The 19910-nt window shown below is 38.2% G+C and overlaps 2 protein-coding genes across 2 annotated transcripts; one reads left to right on the top strand and one right to left on the bottom strand.

The window, feature by feature from the left end:
* Positions 1-5341: 5341 nt before the first annotated feature.
* On the top strand, positions 5342-10370 carry LOC134536576 (uncharacterized). Its single transcript, XM_063376331.1, has 2 exons — positions 5342-6396; positions 7887-10370. Exons 1-2 carry the CDS (start codon positions 6252-6254, stop codon positions 8723-8725), a joined length of 984 nt encoding a protein of 327 aa, XP_063232401.1. The 5' UTR covers positions 5342-6251; the 3' UTR covers positions 8726-10370.
* Positions 10371-12806: 2436 nt separating this feature from the next.
* LOC134536577 (small ribosomal subunit protein bS18m) lies at positions 12807-19258 on the bottom strand. The gene is made up of 4 exons (XM_063376332.1): positions 19138-19258; positions 18022-18158; positions 16044-16254; positions 12807-13105 (listed from the first exon to the last, which is right to left on the bottom strand). Exons 1-4 carry the CDS (start codon positions 19166-19168, stop codon positions 13014-13016), a joined length of 471 nt encoding a protein of 156 aa, XP_063232402.1. The 5' UTR covers positions 19169-19258; the 3' UTR covers positions 12807-13013.
* Between the last annotated feature and the right edge of the window lie 652 nt (positions 19259-19910).

Here is a 19910-nt window from a genome sequence, read left to right on the forward strand (position 1 = left end):
GCATATTCTACATAAAAATATATTAATTAGGTTAACACAAATAAGGCATTTATTTAGGCTTAAATAAAAGTGACGTACAAAATCACACAGACAATAAAATTAACAAAAGAATAACATGATGTCACAGCCGTCGGCCAAGAACGGACTTAAACTTCCTCACAGCTGTTGTCCACAGCGCTGCCAGTGTCGGAGCACTCATCATCGGAGCTTTGAGAATCCACTGACACACAAGATACAAGCTTGGTCACCTTATTCTCCCGGTCGGTGTCATTTAGTGGTTTTCGCTCGCCATCCACTCCGAGTATTGCCGCTTCAGATGCGTTTTAAACGGCCTATTGATACAGACGTCAAGGGGCTGCAAAACTGAAGTTAATCCTCCAGGTATTATGACCTGATCTGTTCGCCCATCTTTCAGACGATTCTTCGTTTCTTTGGTTAAATGACCACGAAAGCTGTCCCAACACCAGCATGCTTCGTAATTTCAACAAAGCACCGGGTCTTCATTCCCACACACATTTAATCCAGTCCACAACCATTGCATGGTCCATCCATCCCTTCTCTTGAGCCCTCACAATAATACCATTAGGGAATTTTTCATTTTTTGGGACCGAGTTCCTTTTAAAACTCACATACCGCGATAGTTTTTTTCAGTAGGAAAGGACTGTCATCATTTCAGTGCACCACATTTTTTCACAGCCTCCAGGTAAGATGAGCACTGTTTTTACACTATTTGTTTCAACTGTCGTATCTACAGGCATTTCAAATACACCGGTGTTTGGTCGGCATTTCCAATTTGTGAAAAATAATTGTGTTGCTTCCGCAGCTTTAACACATGTCTTTGAAATGATATTAATTTCTCATCGTAGCTTGTCGGTAAACGCTGGCAGATTGTAGTACGCCGCCTCATGGACAAACCCTTTCTTACCAAGAACCTACGCATCCAGTTCCTACTTGCTTTAAAGCCTTCACTCACGCCAAGTTCACGAGCAATTTGCAGCGCCTTTAGCGAACACATTTCCGTGCTTACAGCGTACCCGAATTGCCGTCTGACCTGTATGTAGTCGTAGAGGTTATCCCTTTATCTCCGGAAACATTTCTACCGCACCACGGAACGCACGTCTATCGCCACTGGCCGAAAGCAGTTTGTCTTTACTTTTCCTCCAATCCCTCACACATGATTCGTCGACATCATATTTTCGCCCAGCAGCACGGTTACCAATTTCTTCAGCTTCACTGATTATTTTTAATTTTTCCACAACTGTGAAAGAACGGAACTTTTTACGATTCATTACAATACTTGCAGGTAACACACGAGTAAAACCACTGGGTAGTTTGCAAATGAGGATAGTACAGTGCGTGGGAGCGCGCGTTTGTAACCAGCGAAGCTGCAGTGTGACAACGCTGTGAGGAATGTGACCTTGACTGTCTGCCACCCCCTTCCCATCCTTTTCCACTACCCCTCTTGCCTATCGCAGCAACCTCCAGTCGCGCCGGCGTTATTTCGTCATCGTGCAAAAATGGCCCAAGACCCATGTAACACCCGCACCCTACTTTTTCGAACCTGATTTTTTTTTAAATGGTGCAGGTGGTACGTGGGTTTATACGGTATATACTTGAAAGTGAGATCTTCTGAAGTCATAAAACCTTTAATCAAGTGAAGGTGTGGACAGGGGCGTAACAACTAAATTTCCAAAGGGGGGGGGGGGGGGGGGGCAATATACCTTTATATAGAGAATCATCAATTCCCCTATTGAAGCGGGGGTCCAGGGGTCCTCCCCCAGGAAAATTTGTATTTCAAGGTGGAAAATGGTGCTATTTAAGCAGTTTTATTATCTAAAAATTGATTACACAGCACTTTCTTTGCCCCCATTTGCCCCCACTTAAAGGTTTCAGAGGGGGGGCAAAATACCCTTGCCCCCCCCCCCCCCCTGTTGCACCATTGGGTGTGGACATTGTTGTAAATTATATTTTGATTGTATTTAGATACAATGAATATAATTTAGAGTACCGTATTTATGCAGATATAGGCCGCGTGCGGATACAGGCCGCACCCTAAATTTTTGATTAAAGTCTTAGAACAAATTAATATCTCAAAAAGAGGCCGCACTGAAATGCTGATGAGTGGCAATCACGAAGTACGTACCTATTCACAGAGCGATCGTGGCAACTGTGCGCCATCGATAAGAGCGTGCTGGCAACAGCGGAGTTTGACCTTGTCTGCATCCTGTGTATAGTTTATCCTCCTCCTCCCCCGCCCCCTCGCCCCGCCTCCATGGCTTTGGTAGCCATACACAGGCAGTGGACTTTGTTGACCTTGTAGTTATCCCCCCCGGCCTCCCCCCTTGCATTCTTTCAGTTCCGTTATCTGTGTCGCCCACTTCTCCCCTCCCTGTTCATCCTTGTTTCCACGTACCGGTAATTACCACCGTTGTTTACGAGAGTCGTGCTGCATAGCTACCTACGTAAACGTGTACTGGAAATTTCAGTCATATTTTTACAAAGTTTAATATTTATATTTATTTTCATTTACATATATTTATTTATATTTTGAGTGTGTCGGAGATGGGAAAAGACAAAGCTAGTTACAAGGCTAAGTTCAAACTGAAAGTGGTACAGTATGCACAGGAGCACGGTAAGAGAGAGGCGGGAAGGAGATTTGGAGTGGACGAGAAGAACGTGAGAAGATGGGTGATACAGAAAGAGAAGTTGCAAGGCATAAAAAAAATAAATGTACCTTACGAGAACAGAAGCCGAAATATCCGGAGGTGGAAGATGAATTGTACCAGTTCGTCCTCAGCACAAGGCAAAATGGTTTCGCTGTTACTACTGAAATGTTGCTGTTCGAAGGCAGCAGAATCGCAAGAAGACATGGCATACCCGTCACCGAATTCAAGGTTAGTTATGGGTGGGCGAGGCGTTTTATGGACAGAAAAAGAACTCAGTTTAAGGAGACGGACATCCATTGCTCAGAAACTTCCAGAAAGCTATGAAGAGAAGTTGATTAGTTTTCAGAGGTTTATTATAAATTTGAGAAAGCAACACAACTACCAACTAGGGCAAATTGGAAACGCTGATCAGACGCCGGTATATTTTGATATGCCGAAAGCCACGACAGTCACGCCTTCGGATTCTCGCTCGGTGAAGATACTTGGTACTAGAGCAGACAAGCAAAGATGTACTGTCATGTTATGTGTGACGGCAGATGGCAGAAAACTACCACCATATGTAGTATTCAAGCGCAAAACCTTGCCAAAGGAGAAATTTCTACCGGGAGTTATAGTGCTGGTCCAGGAAAAAGGGTGGATGTCTGAAGATTTGGTCAAGGACTGGCTCTCGTGTGTGTGGTGTCGACGGCCAGGGGGACTTTTGCGTATGAAATCATTGCTTGTTCTGGACAGCTACAAAGGCCATCTCACGTAGGGTGTAAAGAAGCAGATCCAGGAAGGAAAAACCGATTTGGCCGTTATACCAGGCGGTATGACAAGCATGCTGCAGCCGCTCGACGTGGTCATTAACCACCCCTTCAAAGTGCACATGCGTCGTTTGTACAACGAATGGATCCGGTCCCATCACGAGACAACAAAATCAGGCCGTCCGAAACGAGCTTCGCTGGCAGAAGTGTGTCGGTGGATCCTTGCAGCCTGGCGATCCATTTCTGAAGATTTAGTGAAGAAGAGTTTCAAGGTTACAAGTATCTCGTCGGAAATGGACGGCTCAGAAGATGACACATTGTGGGATGCGCAAGAAGACGAAGCAGGCGACCCAAATGAACCAGAAGAAGACAATGATGAGGAAAGTGACAGCGAGAGTGCGTAAATTGGATTTTTTTAACAAAGAGATGTACGTACGGTATATGTAAAGTGTTTTTTTTCCCTAAGATGTATGGTATATGTAGTGTGTTCTTTTTACGGTAAGTAAATTTCATCAGTGTTTGTAGTGTCAGCTTTTTGATTTACTGTTATACATACAGAAAGAAAAGCATGTGCACTGTGCTTTATAGTAGGTATTGTAGTTATTCAACAACTGCAGATTTTAAAAATTATTTACGGCAACACTCACTTGGCAACATCGCAATCACCACCTTACCCCACACTCCGCCTGTTAGAGCCTAGATGCTACTTAGGTAGTTGCGCGCGCATCAGACGCTGGCAACAACATTCGCCTGGCACTCAGTAGCGCACTGTGCACGGCACTTGTAAACAAAGCGGACTTGCAGGTCTGCTTCTATAGCTTATTTACTTTACTTCCAAGTAAGTTTATAACGTTTAATGGTTTCTTTTATAAACTCACAGTAGTAATGCATCTCTAGTCAAAATATTTGCATTAAAAAAAACACACGCAAATAATGACGTCTACATGTAAACACCCGGACCTACTTTATTTTCAGCTCCAAACTTTGTTAAAAAAAAAGGTGGGGTATTTACAATTGTAAATACTACTTTACCTAATGTTCAAGAAAACTATTTTGTGAGCGGCATTTGCCAGCCCGCTGCTATGGTGCATCACGAGAGGTTAGGGACGATCGGCAGCGGCCCATTCTTTGTTTACATTGTAGGTGAGTCGTGTCTTTATTTTTTATTACATGTAAGTACTTATTTGTTTATACTTTAGACTTTCATGCATTGAAAATTAGTTTAATCAATTTTATATTGACAAATTTAAAATTTTTTTTGGGAAAAAATGTTTTTTTAATTTTTATCTCACTAATAGGCCGCACCCTAATTTTTGGGATCATAATTTTGGAAAAAAGGTGCGGCCTATGCATAAATACGGTATATATAACACATTTATATATTTAAAGACAAAAATTGTGTATTAATATCCATGCATTACTTTTTTTTTGGTACTACATACTTCGTTTATTTAGTGGATTTATTTTTGGTCATACTACTAACAAAGCTGTGAAATTTTTTTAAGGATAATGCTAATGAAGGAATTTAAATGATATGCATGGATTTATTTTATGGCTGTCTTTAAAAAAGGTTGTTATGTTAGGTATACTTTTATTTTGCTACTTCAAGATTCGAAAATTATTGAATCCGTAATCTGCTTTATAGATTCATCATTCTGAAACATTTTGTAAGATTTGTTTCAGATGACTATTTGGTTGCAATTAAATGGTTTTAAAACATGAGTACCTTGTTGTATCGCATAATCGTACCAATATTTTAGGGTGTCAAAATTTGGATGAAAAAACCTCTTGCGTAAACGTCGCATGAATTTTCTGGTCCCGCTATTAGATTCAGAGCGCAATGTGTAGGTATTTATTTCGACATTACCACTTATTTAATTAATGGAAATACATATTCAGTTGTCTGATGTGTAAAATTTCTTTTAAAGACGTTTTTAAACGTTATAACCTTTATATGTTCGTTTACGTCGCCGCGGTGTACCACTTATAAAAATGTAGTCAGCGCTAGTTGGCATCATTCATGTTTGGTTATGTTGCTTCCCGTATAGAGCGGTAGTCGAACATCGATATCTCGCCGATTGCATGCAACACGTGCTCTCTTCGAGTGCCGAGCTACTACATTTGATGGCCCGCACTCTTTCGTGGTGTGTACTACAACAATAGTTATGCGTTAGTTCAGGCTCACATTTGGGTCACTGATTTTGTTTTACTATTTAAAGTTAAAGCATGACTTATTAATTTAAATTGTTTGGCTGGCTTATTTATACTCTACTTTTTAAATAAATGTACTTTCCATGAATGAGTTTTGTTTTTATGAATAACTTTACCTAACAAAAAAAAAATTTCTCATAAAAATTGCACCCCTACTTTTTAAACTTTATTTTAGTATAAAATGTGCGACAATTATGCGATAAAACTGGGTACTATTTATACTGTACCAAACGTTGGTAAACTGAAATGTAAAATATTTAGGTGTGTGCGGGAATAGGTTTTTGTACTGCGGGAAATTTTCGGGAAAAATAAATTATTTCCGCGGGAAACGGGATCGGGAAATTAAAAAAAAAAAGCAAATTTTTAATTCTAATATGAGAAGATGGCCATTTTAACATTTCTTGCAAAGTTAGGCCCTCCTCACACGGGGATACTGAAGTTGCTTAGATACCGCGAGACTCGGCGACCGAGCGACTCGTCATGTAGATAGGCATGGCGTCACTCAGACGGCGATACTGGAGTGGCGGAGACTGGAAGTCGTAAGCAACGTAAATCCCGGCGACTCAGCATGCTGGTCTCCACGCTACTCCAGTAGCCTACGCGGCGCGATACTGTATTGTAGCGAACAATGGGCGAGCAGGCGTTTAATATCAAATTTGTAAACGAAGTTGAGAAACACCCAGAACTCTATAACTACAAGTTGAAAGGGTATTCAAAAAAGGATGTGACTGACAAAGCATGGAATGATGTCGCAAAAGAAGTGCAACTCACAGGTAAGTTGACAATATCTTAAACAACAATAATTAGATATAAAATATCTATCATAATAAACTAACTTGTGAAAAACCAAAATGTATATGTAAACAGCATGTTTTATATTTAGTATCTCACAAATACATTATTAGTAAAAGAAATATAGTTTTTATACAATGGTTATTCGTCCTTCGAAGAAATACCTTATTCTAAAACGTTTGTAACGTATAAAAATTACTTTCTATTGATATCTTTTCTTGGTTCCCAAGGGAATTACGCATGGTTTTTACGAACTTCGATAAAACTTACCACATGTTCAAAGTTGTTGTCATACTCACAGTAACCTACAAAAACACATGAAATACTTTAATACCTAATTAGTTATTGTAACAGTATTTCCACTGCCATGGAACAGAAGCCCGGGGTGTTAGAAAATAGTTTGCCAAGTAATTCCGCACTTCATGAGCAGTAGACCGATCATGTAACGTTAGGTCTTCTAGTGGCTGTGGATTGATGTTGGGCGTTTCTGAGTTGCCAAATGGTTCACCAGCAAAATATTTAATACCTTCACTTTTCCGAATGAAGTTGTGAAGAATGCAGACAGATTTTATTACATCAACCACTCTTTCCGTAGTTCGGCAGCGAATAGCAGTGTTCAACACTTGGAACTTTTCTGCCATCATTCCGAAAGCGCACTCCACTGTTTTCCGTCCTCTGCTCAATCTGTAATTGAATATTCTTTTAACATCATCAAGTGTTCTCTGAGGGTAAGGATGCAGCAAATATTGTGACAATGGAAAGGCCTCATCTCCAACAAAGTAAAAAGGAAAGTCAATCTCATTGTCGTCATCTGGTAATCGTGAAGGCGGTGGTATGTCTAGTCCTCCATTTGCAATCCAGTGTTTGACAGCTGATGCGCGAAACACTCCTCCATCGCTGTTTCTACCTGCATAGCCAGTTTCAATAAGAGTGAAGAAACCATCTGCATCACTGCTAGCCAGCAGCACTATTGAGTGATACATTTTGTAATTAAAGTTACTTGAGCCAGTTCCAGGTAATTTTTCTATTCGAATATGCTTACCGTCCAATGAACCCAAGCAATTGGGTAAATTCCACAGTGAATAGAAACGCTGTGCTATCATTCTCCACTTTTCTTCTCCTGGGACAGGCATGTAGGACTCTTTCAACGATTCCCAAATTAATTTGGTAGTTTCTCGTATGATGTTGATAACTGTGCTTTCTCCTCTAGCAAAGTACATCGACAGCGATACAAATGTACCTCCTGTTGCCAAATACCTGCAACAAAGTTAAATTAAATTTTACTTCATAATACATTCCCCATGTACCATTTATATATTTTTTCTTCAAATAATAAACATATGTTGTATATATCTGGATTATACTTAATACTACTTCACTTTTGTATTTGTTTTTTGTTTACTGTAAATTAGTTAGGAATTCATCCATTGCAACGATTTATATTTATGTGAACAATGTTGTTTGTTTTCAGTTAACGAATGCAAAGAAAAATGGAAAAATCTCCGTTCAGTTTTTGTCCGTCACATAAAGCCACCTCCAAGTGGTTCAAGTTCCAAAAATAAGAAACCATATTATCTATCGGAGGCAATGAAATTTACCCTACCATTCATAAAAACGCTTGGTACACCATCGGGGAATTTGCCAGAAGTCATCAATGAACAAAACCTGGAACACAGTTCATCTGACCCAACACAAAATACGGAAGACGTTGCGGCTGAAGAGGAGGAATATATCTCAGATAACGCAATACTAACTACAACACCACAACTTTCCCTTCCTTCACCTATGCTGCCAAATACTGACTTCTCGCAAGAACATGCTCATCATTCCCAACAAATGACTCATGATCCCTTTTCCAACCCAAAAGATAATTTATCAAAGCGTAAAAAGCAAACAGTGACGGAAGTGGACAAGTCCTTTATGGAATACATGAATGCAAAGAAAAGGAAACTTGAATCGAATTCAAACGATGATAGGCAAGTAAAAAAGTCGTTTCTTCTAAGCCTTTTACCAGAAATCGAACCTTTGACAGATGCACAAATGAAATCATTCCGACGTAGGGTTCTGCAGCTTATTGATGACATCACGAATCCAAAAGACATGCACCAACACGTACCAGCTTACCAACAGACCCCAACTTACTCCTACAGTGTTTCCACGCATTCATCGTTGGCTACAGATAATGCTTCAATTTGTTCGTCGCCTGGAAATCAAACTATTCCACAGAAAGTACAAGATACTGAAACGCAACAGTATTTTGAAGTCATCCAAGAGACTTTACAATATGAGCAGGAACATAATGTGATGTGATGTTTTGTTGGGTGTGTAAACATATAACTTTGGTGTACGTGTTTTTATCTCTATTATGTTGTTTATTTTTGTGTTTACAGTCATGATTTGAATGTTTGTGTAATGGGTATTCTTTAAATAGTTTATATACATACATTTTTTCTTTTGCAGTACATTATTTGAATGTGTATTTCTTAGGTATATTTGAATTAAACATTGGAATGAATTTATGCATAAGATATGTTTATACTTTCACCTTTCAGTTGACTGGAATACTTGGGTATAAATAACTTTAGATTATTTAACCTGTTAACGTTAAAGTGCACATTCTTAAGATCCATACAACAGCCATTTTCCACAGATAAAATAAGTAATTGCGGCCTCAAGTTAAAATGCATACATTGTTTTTATTCGCCAAGCATCAGTATATACGTTAAAATACTTGGAAAGAAATAGATTTGTGTTGAAGGGAAACATTTAGAAGTGCCTTAACAAAAATTCGTAATAATTTGTATTTCTTAACTTACTTACCTCAAAGTTATCAGCAATCGTTCACCGGGGCTCACGCATTCCCTCATAGTGGTATCCCTATAATACATCGCAGGTGTAACAATTTCCGTTAACATTTGGTAAGTCTCCTTCGTCATTCTGTAGAAAGCGATGAATTTTGAGTCTGTCTCTTGCAATTCTTTGGCCGCGACAAATAATCTACAATTAAATGTTCCTTTCTATATATGGATGAACCCACAATCTTTTCCTACTTCGTTTTCTATAATGTTGATAATATTGGATAACAATATCACTATCGTCACTGCTGTTATCACTGGACATTACATACAATATATAGGCACTTCACGGTTCCACAAGATACTCGGGCTGTACTCACGATGCATTTTTTCCTCCCAGTCTCTGATATTTTAGTAGCGTCGTGTGAAGATAACGGGCGACTAGAGTCACCCAGTCACACAGTTGCCTAGTCTCCAGGCTACCAGCGATCGTTTTGTAGGCAACTTCAGTATCCCCGTGTGAGGAGGGCCTTAGTTGTTTTTTTGCTGCTATTTCTTTTGTCTGCTTCACTTGCCCTTTTTTCAGCGGCAACTTCATATTTTTTAGCATCCTCAAATTCTTTTTTTATAGAGGGATGTTTATTGAGATGTCTTAATAATCCAGACGTGCTACCATGCTCGCATCTCAAAAATTTTTCACACGGGACACACTTTGCCAGGGATTATTTCTGTCGGACGTTCAAAATACTTCCAAACACTTTTAGGTTTGCAAGTAACAAGCTGATCGGTTGCGACATCCATTATTTGTAGGCTGCTGGTTTGTTTTAATATACAACGGCATTGAAAATAGGAACAGATACTTTGCACAAGCCTTAATAACGTAACGTCAGCCGACAAAGCCCGCCAAACTAAACAGTAAACAACTATTTTTTTTCTCCCAAAGCAAAATCATATATGTTTAGATACTCGTGAGCAGTGGTGTAAAACTACGTGATTTCATATTTTTCAAAGTGCCAATACAGTTCTCTACATCGCCACTGCTATCAAGTAATGAGAACGGTTACGCTTCGTTATGTAACGCAAGTCTAGTATTTCTTATATCTTTGGTGAAAAGGTTGGATTGTGCATGTGTTTTGTTTTGTGTCTAAGGACAGTGGCGTAGCCAGAATTTGTGTATGGGGGTGTTAAGCATGCCCCCCCCCCCCCCCCCCCCCCCAGGCCCCGTATTAAAGTGGGGGATCCGGGGGTTCTCCCCTGGGAAAATTTGGATTTTAAGGTGTAAAATAGTGCTATTTTAGCAGTTTTCTGTACTTAAATTTAAATATTGTAATGGTAAAAATTTTATTAATTTTAATATGAAATTTGTTTGAGTGATGAATAAGAAATTAATTAAAGATTTGGTGCTGGGGGGGGGGGGGGGGTTGAACTCCTAAACCCCCCCCCCCCCCCCCTGGCTACGCCGCTGTCTAAGGACACACACTGGTTTTAGGTTAAGTATTCAATGGTGACGGCAATAACGTTATATAACTGACTATTGACGTATCTTGCAAATTTGTACCCTTGAAGAAATATATTTAAGAACGCATACAATATTTAAGGTACTACATGTACGTTTTTTATATTCCAATTAGATATGTATGTGTAAACGATTATCATAATTCACTGCACACCACAGCTGTCGCTACGATCGGCATACGTTTAAAAGATGTTTTTTGTTTAAATAGTACGGAAACCCTTCAAAAATGTACGAATCCATAAAAAATATTGTTGTAAAAACAGTTTGAATTGATAGAAAACATTTTCACATGATTAGTAAACATTTGTAAATTTTTAAACAATTTCCCGAAAAATTCGGGAGTAGTAAAATTCTCACCCGGCATTTCGGGAAGCCTATTTTCCCGACTTTTTTCCCGAAGTGTCGGGATCCCGCACACCCCTAAAAAAATTCCATTGTTGCACCATAACAATGTAAAAGCTGCATACTTACTGTTTGCCCATGTTGTATTTTTGACAAACTTATGACTAAATTAAACTGTTAGTGGTGCTATTACTCTCATATTAAAAGTTTAAAAATATCCAAAGAAGAATTAAGGTTGTAAATTAAAAAATATATGACTACTGGTGGCACCATAGAGGTGTTTCAGTAGTTTTGCAGATAACCAAGCAACTGAAATCAGTCACATATAAATCAATAATTTACGCATAGAGGTGTCCAGACTTGATGCAATAATTTTTGTGAAAGTACGTCATTGCTAGTTTTTACTGTATGTCACAGAGAAACACTAAACACTGACAAAAAAACCATGAATACCCCCACTAAAGAACCAAAATCAGTTGATGTCAAACATAAACAGCACAGGCAGCACAGAGAGTTTGGTGGAAGGAACTGATGGGTTGCTATGTCGTCCAGATTATCTGTTTAGTATCATCGCTACGTTGTTCACATTTGCTCATCTGTGCTGTGATAATCCTTCTGACTTATTTCTTCCAGGGAATTACTGCAATATCTATGTCTTTACATTACACATCTGCTGATTTTGATTTTTCTTTTGTTTTTGTGTATTCATTATTTTGGTCTGTTCTTGAGGTTTCTCAATGACATATAGTGTAAGCTAGCAATGGTGTATGTCCACGGTGTTTTAAATTAATCTTCCCCCTTGTAAGAAAGTAAGTGTGTCCAGACCTGTGTTTCTAAGTCGGTGATTCCGAAAGAATCATTTTTTACACACGTGGTCACTATTGTCTGTGTAACCGATATACAATATCTACGCACGTGGTCACTATTGTCTGTGTAACCGATATACAATATCTTTCAATATTAACATGTATTGTGCAATATTGCAACACAAGACGTTCCGTGTGTAAATGGTATGCCAACTACGGAGAACTAAAGCAGCAGAAGAGCGGACTCATCTCAAGGCAGCAGTGCTTTAGACACTGGAGGGAGGCAAGTAGAATGTCACCACCACAGGCTATTCACACTGCAGCACATTTGTGTGCCACCTAAACAGTGCCTAAAAGTTTTCAAACACACAGTTTTTTTTTTTATGTTAAGACACTAAACGTTAAGAGTAACCATCACTGTAAACATGAATTGCGTATATCACATCATTTTTAAGGTTCCTAATGAATTACATTAGACGTCAAATTGTAAATTTCTTCCCATTATCAGGGTCCACTCAGAAAGCAAAAAAAATAATAATAATAAATCTAGAAACTCTACGTTGTGCCGATGACCTAAGTATTTGCCCCCTTGCGACGGCCCTGCAAGGCACCTTGGCTTAGGCCTGGTTCATTCCAGCTGCTACAATTCAAATAGACTGAGAAAAAAGCATTATTTCACATTTCCTTAGTTTTTTTTTTAATTATTTACCATAATTTATATTTTTGATATATCCATCCAAATTTTATGCATGCAATGAGACACACATTATCTTTCTAGACTCTCTGGAGTTATGCCAATTAAATGTAATTTGAAATAAAATTTTAGTTTGTAATTGTTGGGGAAGGATAATGGACTATGTTAAGCAGGTTATTACTGCAAATGTAATAACTACCATGGTCCAAGACTGTTGATTTCAAAAAGAGATGTTAACTAAGCACTTTTTCATGTTTTAATCACACACACTAAAAATGCACTGTATGCTACAGTGCTACATATTAAAAAAAATCCAGGAGCGGAGACCACTCTCCCTCGATTCACATGCTGCCATCTCTAATTTCATATCAAAGTTCACAAAACATTCAATATATGACATTACACATATACAGGCTTACAAAACACTGAGACAGTGGTGTGAGCGTTAAAATCTGTGCGGCCTGATTGGTTTCTCTGGGTCGAACAAATGTGGATCGTGGAGGAATTCCACTTGCTTCAGGTAATACGCCATGTAACCTGGAGGGAAGGAATGCAAAAATTGTTACAATTGCATAAATAACATTAAGCTAATTGTTAATGGGTGGTGCAAAGATATTCACTCTGTTCGAGACGAGGTAAGAAATTCTTTGAACTGGAACTTCGGCGAACATTCAGGCTTTGACAGCTGATATAATTTATAAAATTCACAAAATAATCACTGACATGATTAGCTAGTCTGGTGCTACACTAATATACGATGTTTGGTTAGTTACATCACAATGATTAGCTGTCAAAATTCTCGCATCATCTTGAACAGAGTGTACACTGTGTGCCACACATCTGCAAGCCTAAGCGCCAGAAGAATGACATTTGTCACCACTATCCAAGCAGATTGTTTTCACTTTCTCTGCACCCTTGCAACTAGGCATGGTCATGACTTTGACAGCGACACGGCTCACAGATGTGGCACACAGAAAGAAGCTGTGGCACAACTTGAAGCTGGAAGGAGCTTCACAAGTCAACGAGATCATTATAGATGGAAACACAAGACAAGGATGAGGGCTATTGACACAGGAACCGTCCAGGAGTGACTTGAGCGTCAGAATGGTTGGACCGAACTTGAACCCAGGTCCACAAGACGACGGTGGCCTGCGAACCACTTCACACCAGTTTGCCACGTCCTGGAGATCTACTCAAGACCCTTACTGCATGAGTAAAGATAAGATTTTATGATTTTATTTTTAGTCCAATTTCATTTTTAAAATACAGGATTTCTGTGCTGATGTTTTTATTTTTATAAAAACTGTTTTGTAATACTACACCAAAATCATGGTAAAATTTACAATAAAACAATTAGTGTTAAATTGGTCTAAACAGATACATTCAGAATAAAAAAATATAGCAAGCATTCGTGATTTAAAAGTGATTCAATAACAGATGCACAATAAAACACATTAAATTAATTTTTCTGATCTATGCACTTTGGCACAAATTTTGTCCAGAAATAATTACAGTCCTTGAATTTTAAACATTACAAAGATTAATTTTTTTTATGATTTTAAATTAAGTTTTGAACAAATGATACTTAAATCACGATTTAATTTGTAAGTTGGTACTCTACAGTGTAATGATTTCCAATTTGGTGTTTTACTGTATTTTACATTCTTTTCACTGTTATTTCGGTTTTATCGCAATTCACCAGATAATCTTGTCCCTAAGCATGAGGTATCAGTGGGGCACATTTATCCATCATTTTACTGCAGTAAGGTATGCCTGCACTAACGATTGTTCCCTTGTGATTGGCCGCTATCTGCAAGAGAAGCCACAGCGCTATTTGGCTCGACCAATCAGAACGTGTTTGCTTCTGCACTGGATGGCTATGACAGTAGACATGCACCTGAAATAAACCCAGCCAACCACGGAACACAGACAATGCTACAAAGTTCTAACACACAGCTGGTCTGAAAACTGTTTTCACTAAAAATGTGTGGCCCTAGACGTAAGTGATCATGGCCAAGTGAGAACATAAAAGATTCGCGTAGACAAATGGTGACTAACCCATGACTGGCAGGCCTTCTTTGGCCTGCTTGTGCAGTAGCCCACGACACCAAAATAAATGCACAAATCATCATTGCTAAATAATTAAAATCAATCAAGACAAAAATTTCCTGCAAAATTTATGTTTATAAATTATACTTTTCAGTTGCTTTAGATAAACTCTGTATTTTTACAGATATTGTGATTGTGTAAAATGTTTTAGATTTGGTTTTTTCTTAGATACTTATGATTTGTACTATGAGTTTTTTCTTTGTAACCTAGTTTTGTTTTCAAAATCAAAAATTACACATTTCGATTTTTAATAATTTCTTTTGACTTTTATTTTTTTTTCTTAACACAGATAAGATAGGTATCTGGCGACATTTGCTAGTCTTTTCTGGATGGTAATTGGACCAAACTGTTTGAGGAGGATGGGGGCCTCACAGGAGGAGGTTGGAGTTATCGTCATTTCACGTGTTCTTGTCTGTTGTTCCGTGGAGTCATGTCATGACTGGAGGGTTGGAGACCCTTCAAAACTCATCCATCAAGTAGCTAAGTATATTTATTATTATTATTATTATTATTATTATTATTATTATTATTAATTATTCTGGTTGAGCATAGAAAGATGTAGTAAGTTTTTCCTTAATATTTATTTGTAATATGGCTACCAACAGTTTTAAAACTTAAGGGGTAGGCACAACATAAACACAAAAAAATGACATAAATCAAATGACAATACACAAAGAACACAAGCACAAATTACACAACATACACAAATATAAATTAATCTAAATATTTGTCAAAACAAGTCACAGAGTGATTCACTAGTTATCTGAATTAATGAAACCAACATTCCGTAACTACAATGTCAGCTTTTGTTACTTAAATGTTTTGTTTCATAGCTTTATATTTATTAGTTAGGCTGACATACGAAGTAAGGCTCATAGAAAAATATTAAAATCATCTAATATGTAAAAAAAAAAAAGTCCTGAGGAGAAGCGAGGGGATGCTGCAGAACATCTCCATCTTCCATCTTCGACATTAAATTCTGGTTGAGAAGATCAGTTCCAGGCAAGAACCCTCCCCTCGTGTCTCTTTGATGCAGCGGGCGAAAACATTCTCTGTCCTCTCTTCCCGTCCGTCCAACTGTTCTCGTCCAAGAGTGGGCAATACCAACAAAACTACCTTTGTTTTTATAGTTGTTCCTCTACACTTGCATAACCTCCTCATAAAATGCCACCCAAAATTATTTAGACTGCGTGTGGATAAGCAGAGCTGAGCTACTTTCATGATCAAGTGACACTGGAAACTACGCTAGTACAAGGGCAACCTTCAGGTCAGCGTGGCCTGACAGGGAGTATACAAGGAATACCTGTGAGCTTGGTATTTTCACAGTGCTGGTGTATGTATTTTCCCTTACACGCTTGCCGCTCACCTGCGTTCTGCGACTTGACTATCTCCTCCTCCACCGTCTTCTGCTGCTGCAGGCAGAGGCCCGTGACGTGGCGGCCGTACACGCGCCCCGTGTACGGGGAGACGAACTGCGACAGCAGCTTCGCGTTCTTGTAGTCCGGCGTGATCCTCAGGCGGCACAGGACGCACTGCACCTTCTCCTTCGTGAACGGGTTCTCCATGTCCGACACGGGCTGGAACCACCACGCACCGCATGCTTCCTTGTTGGTCCACTTGACCACGTGAATGGTATGGGACATGTCCAAACATAGGTTAAAAGTCAAGTTTACAAAATTACAGACAAGAAAAAACAAAACAGTAATTCAGGTACAAACATATACTTTCAATCAAAAATAGATTGAAGTATACACATACATGTATAAAGGCAAAACAGAAATACAAATGAGATATATATTGCATAATATAGGCCTATATGCTAATTACTCAATCTTGCATACAATTAAATAATGCTGAAAAAGGAAAAGGATTATTTTTATTATTTTTTAAATTAACAAGGATTTTAAGTTACAAATTGATTTGGCCTATTCAGATATTTGCTGTAAAAGTAACACATTTGCAGTAAAAATTTAAAAACATCTTTAAATTGTTAAAAAAAAAAAAAAAAAAAACTTTCATTTCTTTGGAATGCTGCTGTATGTTATTGAATAGTTTTCTTCCTTTTAACGTGTACTGAATTATACGTAGTGACATGGTTCACCAGTTACATTTTTATACTTATTTAATTACTAATTCAATGGAAATATTTTTTTTCCCAATAATTAAGAATTACTGCACAAATGTAATTGTACTAATACAGTGGCAAAATAAAAAAACAAAATCAAACTGTATAAGGAAAAACAAAAATACATAATACAACAAAAAAATATATATTATACAATTTAATAAAAGACTACTAGATAGTTTAAAGAGACATTACATAGGGTCCTTTTTAAATTCATGAAGGAAGGTTTCTAAGCAACTTTTGATGTTGAAAGAGATAACATGAGTAATTTGGTGATATTATGTACCTATCAATTATTATAGAAGCAGTGAGAATATATATATTTATATTAATTTCTTATCAAACAATTTTACATCTAACCTGAAATTTGACAAAAACATTTATAACAAATTATTATTACTGGATGGCATGGGGAAGGCTGTAATCTGGGTTTTTACAACTTTAATACCAATAAGTTTCAGAAGCTATCATTCAACACGTCTTTCTCTTTTTGAGTCAATAAAAGTTTTAAAATCATATAGTGTTCCATTATTTTAACAACCTAAATATTTTTTTAAGGCATTTCAGATTTCGCTATTTTGTGTGGAAAGCAAATTTATCAAATTATCAAAGAAAAATAAAATACCAGCTATAGAACTGGTTGATGTTGAGTTGGCTTTCAAATGTTTTCAAGTGTTTCAATACACTCAGCTGTGAAGCGTGTTACCCTCCCCTGCCATCACCCCTTCCGGCCATTGCAACTAGCATAAAGCATACTACGCTACACACCTATCCCCCCCCCCCTTTTTTTTCCCCGTCTTCCCATTCGACCGCTAGTTCATGCGTTGGAGTGATGTCGCACTGACGCACTCTCCTCCACTACCAGTTCCCCCAGCACGTACCTAGCTATTCCCCGCATGCGATTTGAATTTACTTTATGCTCGAAAACTGTAGCCCCCTCAGCAAAGAAGTTTCACTTCAAAAAACTTCATAAAAAATTGGTTCTGTTTACTAGCCAGCATTTCAAAACTTTTAAGTTCAACTAAGGCAATTTATGATGCAAACAAAATTAACTACTTAAACTGCATTAATTTCAATGGAAGTAGTAAGAACCAAGTAGAACAATACAGAAAATTAAAACAAAAATTAAAATGCAATGCAAACAAAATTTTTCTTTAAACTCTTAAATATCACGTTTCTTACTGGCGTAACACTTTACCTGCACGTGCAAATAACTCACCATGTCTTTCTTTCTGGCTTCAATGAGTTTGTCGTCCAGCTCTTCGTAGTTTCCAAAGCCTTGAGAACTGTTGTCATCTTTGATGGAAGACGAACAACGCAACTGCAGTAAGTGTGAAGTGGCCTGTTGGAGTTTCCCTGGCCAACAGTTAATAGTTCTTTACGGTCTTGTTCATGAGAAAGTGCCACTTAAGGATACTATTTTCCACCATCAAAGACAATGGATTGAAAAAAATATATATAGATGTTTATGGCTATCAAATATCTAGTAGACCAATTTCTGGACTTTTATCAGAACCTTTTCAACAAAATTTTTTTCAAGATTTTTTTGTCAAAGGGTGATTTTTCAATCTATGTATGTACATAACCAAAATTAAACATGAAAAAATTCAACATGAAATTTTCTCAAATTCGTACGAATGTAGATTTTAAAGTTAAAAAAGTTAAAACATTTTCAGAAACAATGTCCACATGCTACTATTATCTGAGGTGAGGTGTCAAAAAACAAAATGTAAGTTAGCAAAAGGCTGTTGGAAATAGTTTTGGTACTTCCAGCACCGTTGCTGCTTATTTAGGCATTTCATCATGACTTTCATGACCGGTAGACGCCGCGGATGAAGTCCTGGCAGTGAGGAATGGAGGCAGCGTTCATGGGATTGATCACAAGTCTGCACCACGCAGGAGGAGAAAAGCAGAGGGATTGGTGAAGTATTTTGGGGTGATAAGAGGCTGAGAGCGGCCGGTCAGGCCAGATTCGGGTAGTTAGGGGGTTGCGAGTCTCGTTGCACTTGGGCTACGTCACGACTAGCTGGGTCCACGTGCCCTTAAACCACCTGGTGGCGAATGACTTAAATTATTATGCCATTGTGGTGTGTAGTAACAAGATCCATTATAACACAGTACACGCGTTCTAATTCATACTATTATTTCGATTGTAGCATGGCTTTGAATTTACTGTATTTTGAATTCATTACATTAAATAACAATGCGCTAATATTAGTAGTATTTTTTTATACCTAGTATGTGACATTTTCTATATTATTAATTTTATGAGTGTGATTTTACGAGAGCTGTGATACTTTACCAACTAAATTTATTCCACAATTAATAAATTTACCTGCACGTATTCTCGTCCTGCACAAAAACATGTTTCGGTTTTGGTTATGTTACGATGATTGTGACTTGAATCTACCTCGGTTTCACCAAAGAATAAAAAAGTAAACAAAGATCTCACTTCCAGCTTAAACTTTTTTCTCACTCTAAAATCGGTCCTAATGATTTTAATACTACCAACAACATAGCATTAATTAAAATAAATATTTTTTCTCTTTACTTATATCAGGATCTAAGTAATTATAAAGACTTTAACCTTGGCACATTAAATTTTTTTTGTTTTGAATTTTTGAACCAAGATGACGAGACTCATAATTTTTTTTTTATATCTGTACTTTAAGGGGCTCACACCAATTAAACTATAGTCAGTCAGTAAAACAGCACAGAAAGGACGTTCCTCACAGTCCCACATGCTGTGCTAGCAGCATTTTAGAGTTTCACTCGCCCTTCTGCACATTCTGGATTGTAATTACTCCCATCCAAAGTGCTGGCAGCAAGAGCACCCCGCTCCCATCAGCGCTGGCAATACAAATTTTGTCAGGCGCGCGGCTGCTGTTCCAGAGCAACAGCGCATGTTAGGCATAGAAATTCAGTCAGTGCATGTGCTCACCCTGAACCCCTACCCGCGCCATTTTTTTCCACTGTGCTTCTGGGAACTCAGGGCTCGACTGATCATCGGATCTCTCCTCAGCTCCCCCTCCTGAGTACACCAACCGTGCCCAGGCTTACTTTCAGCACGCTGACCTCGTGCGCGATCTCAATGCCACCTGTATAACT

This window comes from Bacillus rossius, chromosome 11, assembly GCF_032445375.1.
Source record: "Bacillus rossius redtenbacheri isolate Brsri chromosome 11, Brsri_v3, whole genome shotgun sequence".
Taxonomy (NCBI): Eukaryota; Metazoa; Arthropoda; class Insecta; order Phasmatodea; family Bacillidae; genus Bacillus; species Bacillus rossius.